At 45.9% G+C, this 12,001-nt stretch overlaps 1 protein-coding gene across 1 annotated transcript in view; it reads left to right on the forward strand.

Moving 5' to 3' along the window:
* The window catches only part of CTXND1 (cortexin domain containing 1), a 34,998-nt gene extending 28,465 nt beyond the window's left edge, over nt 1-6,533 (forward strand). The window contains exon 3 of the mRNA XM_083870617.1: nt 2,963-6,533. Coding sequence (XP_083726743.1) covers nt 3,017-3,196 — 180 coding nt within the window. The 5' untranslated portion in view covers nt 2,963-3,016 and the 3' untranslated portion in view covers nt 3,197-6,533. The remainder of the gene's footprint in view (nt 1-2,962) is intronic.
* The last annotated feature ends 5,468 nt before the right edge of the window (nt 6,534-12,001 follow it).

Raw genomic sequence — 12,001 nt, forward strand, 5'->3', positions numbered from 1 at the left:
GCTATTACAGAGAGGAAGGACCAAAAGCACCTGGCAGACAGCAGGATGCAGCATGTCCGTGGAAATATTTGGGAGCTGGACTTTCCCAAGGGGAAAGAGTCCTGGTGAGCACATGCAAAACCTCCTTTTGCATTTGGGGACTGTCTCCTGCTGCTGCCCAGAAGGCTGATCTAGAACAGCAATGTGTTCCAGCCACCATGAATAAACCTGCAGACAGCTGCCTCAGGCACTGCCCCATTCCAGCACCCAGCTCTGGGCAGCACCAGGGGCTCCCTGCCCTGCCAAGGCTGCTGGAATGCAGTTGCAGTGGGTAACAGCATGGAACACTACCAAATGCCTGCTGGCACCAGCCCTCCTGGCACTCACAGGAGCCCTCTGACAAGCCAGACCTGCAGAGGAGAGTTCCACTCTCACAGATGCAGGTGAGCAGCCAAGCTGAGTGAGACACTTGGAGAGCCAAATCCTTCTGGCCAGCCCCAAAAACACATTGACCATCAGTAGTGACTTAATGCAGAATAGTGCTCAGCATCAAAATGTTACCACGATTGTGAGGAGACCAGAGGAGAGAGAACGTGTGATTTATACAACCACAAGAATACAGTTTTTTTGGAAAAAAATATTTCTAGTCCCACTGAAAATGTCTACTTTTGTCAAAACAGATCAATATAAATCTGAAATCATTAGGCTCAAGCTGTCACCATAATTTACTGTGCAAACTACAGCTCAGATGCCACAGCCTTTCACTCTGCTCTTTGTGCAAAGCCTTCTGCCTGGCCTATCCTTCCCAAAGTGTGCTTTTCCCTTCCAGCAGGAGAGAAGCAGAGGGATGCAGCATTAAACCAGACTCCTATGAGATTGAATGATGCCATTTGGAAGAGAAAAATCTCAAAAGGATAGATCTCCTCTACTTGAAACCTCTGATCATTTTCTGAGTAAATTATTCATCTTTCCGAAGAAAGTACATTCGAGTGAAAATGCAATTTTCCCTCCAAGATCAGTAGGGATGGAAATTACCAGGTAGTTCTGCTCTTCTGCAGGAGGTAACTCAGGGTGAAATAACCCCACATGATGCAACAGCCAGAATGTCAGGAGGGGGAAAAAAATTTGAAAAATCACACCCATCCTTGTTGGACCTTCACAAGAGAACTACAGGAAAAGACTGGGATACATCAGCAGTTTTGATAACATTTTTTTCTTTTGTATTCATAAGGTATTCATACTTAAAACTCAGCTTTGCTGACAAACCTTTTTTTTCATCAAATGAAGTTATTAACTGCAATGTAAGATCTCTTGGCTGGTGAAAAAGAGTGGTAGCAGAGTGTCTTGGGAATATTAAACCTCTGACCAGGCAAGGTGAGCATTACAAGCTTGACCTCACTCCTCTGAGGTTTCTTCATGAGCTCCTAAGGATGTGACTGGTAAATACATGAGATCATGAGATGTCTGCCTGGTTTCATTCACTTTGTGTCATCGGCTTCTTTCATTTCCCTGCTGCAGGACTGGCTGTCACAGTAATTTCTATGTTTTCAGGAAATTAAAAAAAAAAAAAATCTGACATCCTTGTGCCTAAAATAGACTCAAGAGCCCAGCTGATTTGTACTTGCCTTGTGGGATCTAGGAGGTTGTGAGACTGGCAAACCACCTGAAAGGATCAAATTATGAGACAGGGAAGAAACTCAGAGCTTTTAAAATACAGTGTCTTCAGTTCACCCTGAGGAGGATTTGCAGGGCACAGGAGTTCAGGAGTCTCTGGGACACTCACTGGCACAACAAGATTCTGCAGGAAAAAAATGCTCCAGCCAGATGTGAACCACCACTGCAGCAGCCCTGCCAGCAGCACCAGCTCACTGGAAACATGACCAGGCAAACTTGTCTGTGTAATAAAACCTGGGATTTTCTCACTGTGTCAATGCAGTAACAGAGAGCAGCTGGGCTGTTTGATACCCCAGTTTCTCCAAATCCTCTGTATAGCTCCCATCTCTCCTCTCCAGTTAAAACAGGGACTGGCTCTCAGATTGATTATTGCATTCAATGTGAACAGCTTTGTTGTTTTGTTTGCTGAAGAGAGGCATTCCATATTCCTGATCTTCTACACTGTAACCCCAACGTTTCTTCCTTCCCCCTTGGTCAAACATGGATGTCAGGAGAAATTTGCCCATCTCTGGTCAGTGGCTCAATTCTGTGTAAGGTCAATTCCTCTCCTTCAGCACAGCTGTGCAAAGCAGTTTGTGTTATCAGCTGATGAACTATCCAGAATCAAACTTTCAGAGGGATTCAATCACTGCTGAAGTCATTTTGGTTATGGATTCAGGTGAGGAGGCCAGAGGAGACCTTCAGCTATGCAGACATCTGCAGTGAATAAGATAATCCTTGTTCTAATCACATAATCACCTGTACCTCTCTGGTTAATAAAACATCCACTTAAAAATGATATTGCTCCTAAAAAAATCTTCTATTGCCTGGAGAACCTTGAGTACCACAGATTAAAAGATTATGGAAAATAAGTATGCATAATTTTCACTTTGCTTTGTGCCAGTGAGAGACAGAGAATGTTTGGACAGAGAGGAAAATTGGGATAGAAACAGTCTGCTCTGCCATTTGGCTGATCTTTCACACTAGCAGAGGAATGGAAATATTTTTATGATTAGGAGATGATGAGACAAGAACAGAGTCTGTGCCTCTTTTAGGAGACGATATTTCAAGTGGATAGTGCTCATTCACTATTTCTCCTCTTTTCTTTTTAGTGTCTAATATTAGAGCAAGAAGCATTTGTAGGCTAAATTAAGGTGAAGATGAGGTTTCTTCTTCTCACAGCTCTCAGTCAGCTGAGCTACAACCTTTCCACTGGATTTATTTCCCTGCAGGAATTTATCAGACCTGTAACAGTATCTGTGTCCAGTACAACTCCAGTACACCCAGGAGCAGCAATCCCTGTTGCCTGACACCCATATTTGTTTTGCAGGTGGTTGATGATGTTAGGAGCAAATCCAAACCCAGATGAAGAGAGGCCTGAGCAATGGAGGTGCCCACCCCAGAGCCCGTGTACGTTGACGTGGACAAGGGACTGACATTAGCCTGTTTTGTCTTCCTCTGCCTCTTCCTGATTGTGATGATCATCCGCTGTGCAAAAGTCATCATGGACCCTTACAGTGCCATCCCCACGTCCACGTGGGAGGAGCAGCATCTCGATGACTGACAGGGATTCCCTGCCAGGCAGAGCCATAGGATGCTGTGCCCCAGGAGGCCTTTTCCCACAGGGAAGGGCTGACACACACACACAGCCATTTCGAGATATGCAGGGCAAAGGCAATATCTCCAAGAGCACATAGTGTGAATTATTTTTTTGCTCAACAGGTCAAGATATCAGCAAGCCATTCTGGCAGCAGAGTTTACTACTATGCAGCAACTCTTATTTTACAGTTGTCATTTTAACTCAAGTAGCACAAGATTCTCCAGACTTTTCCTAATATAACTCTTGGTCTAGCACAGTTTGTCCAGCCCTCAATATCACCCACAAACCCAGGGTAACCATCAATATCATGAAAAAGCAACAAGAGTATTCTGTTTTTCCTAGAAACAGATTCTTTCAAATACTGATTGCTTCCTTGGTCACTATGGGTGCATTTTAGGAAAGCCCAGATTTTATATTCCAGAGCATCACTAAGTAGAAGTGCTGAAGTACCTCTGGCTAAGTAGAATTATATGAGCAGATTTATTCTTGGCTCACTTGGTTCTGCACATGCACCCCCTACCCCACTGCAGCCATATTTCCATTTACCAGGATTCAGAAGCACTCAGATTTAGAGGGTCTTGGACTGCTGTACACCCCATAGCACCACCTTGCTATATCCTAGTCATGCAAAAACCAGGCATATCCTCTGTCATGGGCCCTTGGATTAGTCAGGCCACAGACTCTGAGCTTGGTAGGCACCAAAAATCCCTGGAGCAGAGCCTGGGCACTGCTGGTGTCAAGTACATAGAACTTGCTCTGATTTTCAAAGAGTGATTTCACATGCAATTTCACCTGTCTTTTGCTTCAGGTGTACTTCAGTGGGATGAGACAGGACTAGAATGACAAGGACAATAAGCAGAGAGAGTTTTCTCCCAGCTTTGTCATTCAGACTCCTCAGCATAACACTTACAGTAACACACAATAATAAGCATTCTACCTCGGAGACATTCAGCTCCTTCAAAGGAAGGTTTTCCCCATGAATTTGTAAGGTACATTTGCTTCCCTCAATTCATTAAGACAGCCATTACACAAGAAGGCATAAGTGAACATGAGAGCGCTGGAAATTTATTATTTACCTTTGAAGAGTGGTGACTGCAGCATTCCAAAGTTCTCTATTCCTCAGATTCTATGGTTGGTTCATGCCTGCTTCTTCTTTCATGGCTACATGTTCAACTGATGAGGTTGAAAGGAAGCAATTCAGAGCAGGTACCACAACCACAGTGAGCACCATGAACAGACAAAGGTTTGAAAGCACAAAACTTCAAGAAGGGCATTTCTCCATTTCTCCCCCTCCCCATCCTGCCTGACCCCCAGGTTCTTGCCATTAGACAACGCACAGTGGGTGAGACAGCTGGAAGCAAAGGCTGTGACAAGAAAATTGGGACAAAGACTTTGTAAGGCACTGTTCTGTCTCCGACAGATTTGTTTGATGATCACACAAGTCAATTTTTATGTGCCTCAGTCTACTCATCAGTGAAATGGGTGTAACAATTTCATCTTGTCACACCTCGTTTTGTCTATCTAATAATACCAGAGAGCACCTGGAGAGCCTTAGATAGGGACACAGAAATGTTCTTACTTACAACTCTTCCTGCTAAAACCAATAGGGAGGGTCTGGATCTTCTTATACTGCAGGGATGCTCTCCCCAGGCAGAGGACTTGTCCAGACCCCCATTTACTCTCTCACTGCAGTATTCTGAGCCAAGCCAAAAGGCACCTGGCTTTTTTACATAGCCCACTGATTTCTGAGGATGTAAGGTGCTCAACACTGCAAATACAGAGATCCCAAGATTGCAGGCTATGAGGTGTATGGAGACTTTTGCATGGATCTTTTGAGCCACACAATTTTTGCTGATCTCCGTTGTAGGAGATCCCATTCCTGAGGCAAGAAATCCAAAAATTAGCTTTCCTCATGATGTCCTCTAGCAAGAGACCTCCACTGCTTCCATTACCCACTGCAGATTGCTCCTCAGGCTGTTATTTACCCTCAGCTTCTGCTAGCCAGGTAATCACCAGTAACAGCACTTTTTCAGACTTGAATGTTAAATGTTCATCATACTTGGAGCAAACCCAGTTCTCTCAAAGAACAACACCTCTGTTCCCTGGGCTAAAGTTTGGAACCTGTTTTTTGTTGTTAAATCTTGTGTCCCTCTAGTGGGGCTATTTACAAAAAAAGCAAAATAACAAAATTATGTCCAGGATAGGGGCACTTTCAGTTTTCAGGTCACCTGGCTGAGTTCACAGCTGATGCAGAGCAAGGACAGAGCTTGTCCTCACACCTCTCAGTGCCAATACTCCACTTGGTGTTTATCTGCATGCAGGATGCTTTGGCATTGTCACATGTCACTGATCAGCCCCAGTTCAGCTAAGGACTTATTCAGGTGCTTAAGTTTAAGCCTCTGAGCAGGCTGCCCAGCTACAGAGACCAGGGTCAGGCCTGTGGCATGTTCCTGGCAGGGCAGGGACAGCAGCGCAGTCCTTGCAGGAGCAAAGCCTGTCTGAGAATGGAGGGTTACAAATGCTGAGGAAGCAAATGGACAAATTTGCTTTGCAAGGGTGGTTGCCACTTTTTTGTCACTTTGTCCAGCTGAACAAGCCATTTATAGATTTTCCGAAAAATCCTAATGAAAAGACCCCTCTGGGTAGCTCTATTTTCTAATCAAAAGGCACTTGTCCTCCTGGCATAGCCTGTCAAGTCCATCCTTCTGCTGACAAACAAAATCTTTGTAAAAATCTGGATATTCACATACATGACTGCATGAAAGTCAATGAGATTGTTTTCATAAAGAAAATGTAAATCTGTTGATCTCTTCACTCTCATGACAGGACTCAAGCCTGTCTGAGTTCCAGGAGTCTTTGGACAACACTCACATGATGGCATTGTTGGGATGTCCTGTGCCAGGCCAGGAGCTGGACTCTGTGATCCTGATCGAGCTGGGATCCCTCCCAACTCAGCATATTCTGTGATTCATTCTAATTTCTGCCTTTCCCCACTGGTTACAATCACACAACCTCACTCCTCTTTAACCAAAAGCAATACTGAACATCATGCCTAAGCCAAACATGTAATGCCCCTTCCCCTGGGAGCCAGGACTGTCCCACCCCAGGTGCATCCCTGCAGCTCCAGCCCCGCCGGCAAATCCCTGCTCACGGCCAGGGAAGGTCTCTGTCAGCAGGACCTGCATCACTGGGCTTGGTAGTAATTTCAGCTGCATGCAACAAGTGCCTCTGCTAGTTTTGGTTCTTTTTTAATCATTGTGTCATACTACCAGCAACTGCACTCAGAGGATATAAGTCAAACTTGTTGCAAGTGTATTTATCAAACATAATAAACAGCTTCGACATGGAAAACCTCCTTGCTGCCTCTGTTGTGGTTTTCTTACAGTTGCCAGGGCATCTTTAAAAATATTCACAACACAACGTGGTTTACAAGATGGGCATACATTCATGACAGCCCTCCTTGGAGAGTGAGAACAGAAAGCAACTCCCTGTGTAGCTGCACCACCACAGATTTTTGGAGCTCAGGGCAGAGCTGATGGAGCCCCAGGTGTTCCTGTGGCTCTGCAGAAGGTCAGCCTTTCCAAAGGGGCTATTTCAGGTTACTCCCTTGGCCAGGAAGAGCACTCAGCTGAGCTTCAGCTCAGTGGGGGACTGCAGCATCTGTATTTCAGCAATTCATTATCAGTAACAAATTGCATACCAAAAGAAACAGGGCCACTGAGACCAGAATCGCTCCTGCTGGAGACTGGAAATGAAGAGCATGGAGTGTCTGTGGGGGTCTCTTTGAAGAAGCTCCAGAGTAACGGATATGCAGGGTAAAAAGCACCTAGGGAACTCCTCCTCTTGAAAAAGATGTAGAGATGAATTGCTAATTCTTTCATCTTGAAAAGGGGCTCTGTTGCCTGAAAGCTGGGTGCTTTATAGATCTGCTTGTCCCTGCAGCATGTCCTCTGGCAGAAGGATCTTTACGCCTGGAATCCAGTTTGCCACAAAGACTAAACCCCTCTGATAAATCATTGCTTCTCTCCTAGTCAGAAGCAGAGGCTGGAGTCTTTACACTGCTTTCAGTACAGCTACTCTGGCTAAGGTAAAGGCAGACCTGAACTGAGGCTGCAGCAGCCGAATTTGGACAGACACCCTGGAAACGTTTTTTTTTTCTGAAAGAAACAAGGAGTGATGGCAGAGACCCACGAGTGATGCTGCTGCAGCCTGTTCTGGCCAAAGGTGTCCCCAGCTTGCTGGGTCATTACAGTCTCAGCAGGCAGCTCCAGCCCAGATTGCCTCAGCTCAGAAGCCAACACAGGATTCAGATGGGGAAATGCTGTGCTCAGTCTTCACCATCTCCTTTACATTTTTAATTTTTTTAAAATCCATTTCCATTAAAAATGGTCAATACCTTGCTAACCAGGAGGAAAACTCTGCTCACACACACATCTTTAAAGCAATAAACAATTTGAAAATCCTGGTTGCATTTACTCTCAGGTCATCATCTATAATTCAAATCACAATGGTGTTAAGAAACATTGAATGACAGAGTTCTTAGTTACAAAGCTCTATGTTTCATACTGGAACCAAGCCAGGCAGCCCACACAGGGAAATCAGAAATCAAAAATGTATTAAAATTGCATTAAGTGTGCCAGAGCTGTAAGGAGTGAAAAGTTTTTCAAAACTTATTTTATATTTAAGATTGATTGGATTTCTCCAGCAGCTGCCATCTTGCTCTGCAGATCAAAGGAAGTCCCTGGTAGGGGTGAACAGACAGCAGAGCTGGGCACACTTCGGCCCCTGCAGCAGATCCCAGAGCCCCCCAGAAAAGGTCCCAGGACAGGGCAGCTCCAGGACATCCAGTGCTCTGCAAGGCACTGGAGGTTCCAGCTGCAATGCTGAGCCCTGAGCACACCTGCCCTGGATGCAGAATACAGAGAGGAGCAAGACAAAAAATCCCTTCCTGAGCTTGCAGCTCCCAGTCAGTCCCTCAGCATTCATGGACCAAGGTGCTGATCCTCCAGGCTGACCCCAGGGATGCCCAGCTGCCACCAGGGACTTCTGCTCCTGCAGAATTTCCCTTGGACATTCATTAACTGTGTTAACACCAGCACTGTCATCTGCTTATGGAGCAAACAATGTCAAGCGAACAGAGTAAAATCAGAAAGCACAGGTCTGGAGTTAAAACTCAATGGAAAACCAAGCACCTGTGCATCACAGAAAGAGTTGAGGTGAAGAAGTTCTTGGGAATGAGGGAAGATACGAAGGAGGAACAGCTCACAGCAGATTTGTATGGAGCAGCATGGTGCCAGTACCTCAGCATGTCCCTCACGTACTTCCAAAGCCTTCAATCAATTTTAAAATCCCAGAAATGATCTCCTTCTTTCTCACTAAGCAGAACTGTGTGGGCATTCTGAACAGAAGCAGCAATCAAACCTGAGAAATGGTCTCCTGCCTCACTGCTTAACACCAGAACCCACGTGAATATCACCTACCAGCTCTGTCCCTCTTCACAAAGTCCCTACTTTGACCCTGAGCAGCTACTGAGAGAGTGTTTTACTTTGAGTTATTACTGCTTGGGTAATGAAAGAATTATGAATTATGCTGACCCAAACGCTTACATCAAAACTAATTTTTTTCCCAAGATATCGTATCCAATTCTAATTAGAATCTCTGCAGAAAACTCCTTCAGGTGAAGAGTGCCTGCATTTCTGCATTTCACAGCAGAAAGCCATTGGTTCCTTTAAACTCTGAATTACATTTTGGGGGTTTACTCCTTTTTTTTTTTTTTTTTTTTTTTTTTTTTTTTTTTTTTGACACTTAATTATACCCACAGCACAGTTATAAATTACACCCAGTTCTTTCGTTACGCTCCAACCAGACGACGCTTTGATCTGTTGGAAAATGGATCTCAAAGCACTAAGCAGTGGCTGCCTTTAGTTTTGCTACCAGTAAAACAACAAAAATCAGGTGGAATAGTCTCAGGCAGGATGATTTATTGCCTCTATGGCCACCCCATGATAAAGCAGCACAACCCAGAAGCAGCTCCTGCGCCCCTCCAAGAGCTCCCACCCAAGACCCCAGCACTGCTCACCCCTGGGATCACTGTGTTCCATCATGGATTGCTGCTGGCAACTGCTGACCTCTGCTGAGTGGGGAGCACCAGGCAGGAGAAGGATGCTCCAGGCCAGCACAGGAGTTGTGGTTCCCCCTTAGACACACATTTCCATTTCCTCTGGTCATGGGTGCAGCATCTGTCTCCCCACACAACGTTGCATGACCCTGCATGAGGCATCTCAGGTGCCTGGCACAGGAGGGAGGTTTTATTTTTTCCTCCAGGCTTCTGAAGATCCAAGAAGGATTTTCTTGTTTTACACATGGGTTATAAACCCACAAACTGGTGCTGTGACAGGGCGGTGAAAAAGGAGCTCTGAATTTGTTGGTGTGTTTTTCCTTTTTGTTCAAAGCCAGATTATAAGAAAACTAAGAAAAATACATCTAAAATAAATGAAAATTCGTAACCTCTAGAAGCAGAGACAGTTATGCTCAACCCTAACTGAAACAAAATCTTCCCAAAGTGCATGGGAAGCTCTTTGTAGAAGCAATCAACCCAATCAAAACTGGCACTTCAAAAATAAACTTTTTCCAAGCACCCAGTCAACCTGTTCAACTGAGAACACTCAAGCTGAAGCATTCTTTTGTTCCAAGAGCCTGGTCTTTTCCCCTGTGTTTAGCTTCCCCCAAAAACCAGAAGAAAGCTCCATGACCTTCATTTTAAAGGACAAGGGTGCAAACTGGTCCTAACTGTCCCAGGGGGGTTTAAGCAAGCAGGAGGTACCCATAACACCTGTGTGTTTCCCAAAATTTGGGTCAGAGGCTGCTTTCCCGCAGGCAGTGGGTGCTGCTGGTCCCAAGCCAAAGCCATTTTGTGTGCAGCCCTGCACATTGCAGCACAGATGTGCCCTTGACTCTCTCCTTGGCACAGGGCACCCTGGCAGGGATGACAATCAGCAGTGCTGGTGGCTCTGGGCTCGCTGCATTGGGTGAGGGCAGCCTGGGCATGGGCCCCCTTCTCCACCTAAAACCAGCCCACTGCCTTCTTCTGGAGGGGAAGAAAGTGGCCTTGGGCACACAGAAAATTTTGTCTCCTTTTTTATCATCTCCTGGCATTTTGGCCCCCATCCATGTAGCAGGCAGCAGATGACTCTGAGCTCTGTCCTGAGAGAGGTTTTGGACTTTGTCCAGCTCACCTCTGAAACCTGCTGTGCCTGAGGTCCTTTCCAGAAATTACCCACCTTCTGGGAATCTGAAACTTCTCCAGGGTAGAGAAACTCAGCTCAGTCACCTTGGGGCCACAGGGGGCCCTTCCCTCCTCCCACCCATCCCCATGTGCTGCAGGGGTGCTTGGCCTGGGGGTGTACAGAGTGACCCTGCAGAGCTCCCTATTCCCTCAGGGCTGGGGGTGGCAGGTTGGCTCTGGGACACGAGCCAGCTTGGCAGGATCTGTGCCTGGGTGCCTCCATCCTGGCTGGGTTTGGGTTCTCAGCACCACTACTCCTCTGCCTGACCAGACAACAAACCCAATTCCCACTTGCTGGCAGGAATTGCAGTGTGCAGTTGGCTCTTTGGGAGAGGGATTCATTGGGTGTGTACAGGACTGGCCTTTATCCTGCTCAAAGTTCAGGAAGAGCACTGTGGATCTGCAGTTTCCCTGAGTATTCCTGCACCCAGAAATCCTTGACACCACAGTCCTTCTTGGCTGTGCAGTGTCTTGCATCAAGGCCACAGCTGATGGCTGATGACATATTGCCCCAACATCAGCTCTCTCTCTCTCTCCTCAGATTTTGCATTTCCAGAATATCAGATATGCCAAGGTGCACCGTGGATGTTGCTTCTGCAGAGAAATTTCTCCCCTGGATAAATGCTTTGTGTGTCCTCCTGCTGCTGCCAGGAGCAAAGCCAGGCTGTGCTCAGAGGAACGGGATGGGTTATTTCTAAATCCAAGAGGGAAAGTGTCAACTCACAATTGTCCTTTGAGGTCAAAAGACAGCACAAAGCATCTATAAATTGATGATCCAGTCAGAGTACATTAAATAAATATCTGCCTATTAGTTCAGCTCCAAGAGCCTGAAGGCAAAATAGCTTTTCCTTGATAAACAGCAATGAGACAATGTTTTCCTGGCCAGGTCATCCTTGATTTGGGGATGAACCTCTAAGTATCATTCTTTAAAGAACTATAATTGTTGCACACTAGAAGAAAGCCCATTACAGTGCACATGCCCCATTAGCAGTGATTTATATGCAGTGCCACATTTTTTCTTTAATTTTCGTTTCAAATTCATTTCCCTTTTCTGCATGGCCATAAGGTTCACATTCCTGGTCAGCCCCAGGGGCTCCCCAGGATGGCATCAAATGCCCTTATGGCCCACATCAGCAAAACTACCTGGTAGAGCTTTGGAACAATGGGACAACCTGGAAAAGCAGCAGCATGAGCTCATCCTGCTGTCACCACATGGAGCCAGCAGCCTCATCAGGTTCTTCACTTTGAGGACCAAGCAAATATTTAACAAGTTCCCCTTGCACTACACCACAGTTCATTATCCGGTCTCCCGAGCTCCTTCAGTCAGTAATATCCTCTAATTGATGTGATTTGGCACTTGGCCATGGAGTTAAATTGATTTGTAGGCCAGCAGGAGACAGCAGATGCCCTTTACACTTGAGGAAAGTGGCATGTGGCTTTGTTTACTGGCTGCTGCAAGGGGATGCTGTGGCACGAGATGCCTT

Source organism: Zosterops lateralis, assembly GCF_965231275.1.
Source record: "Zosterops lateralis genome assembly, chromosome: 13".
Taxonomy (NCBI): Eukaryota; Metazoa; Chordata; class Aves; order Passeriformes; family Zosteropidae; genus Zosterops; species Zosterops lateralis.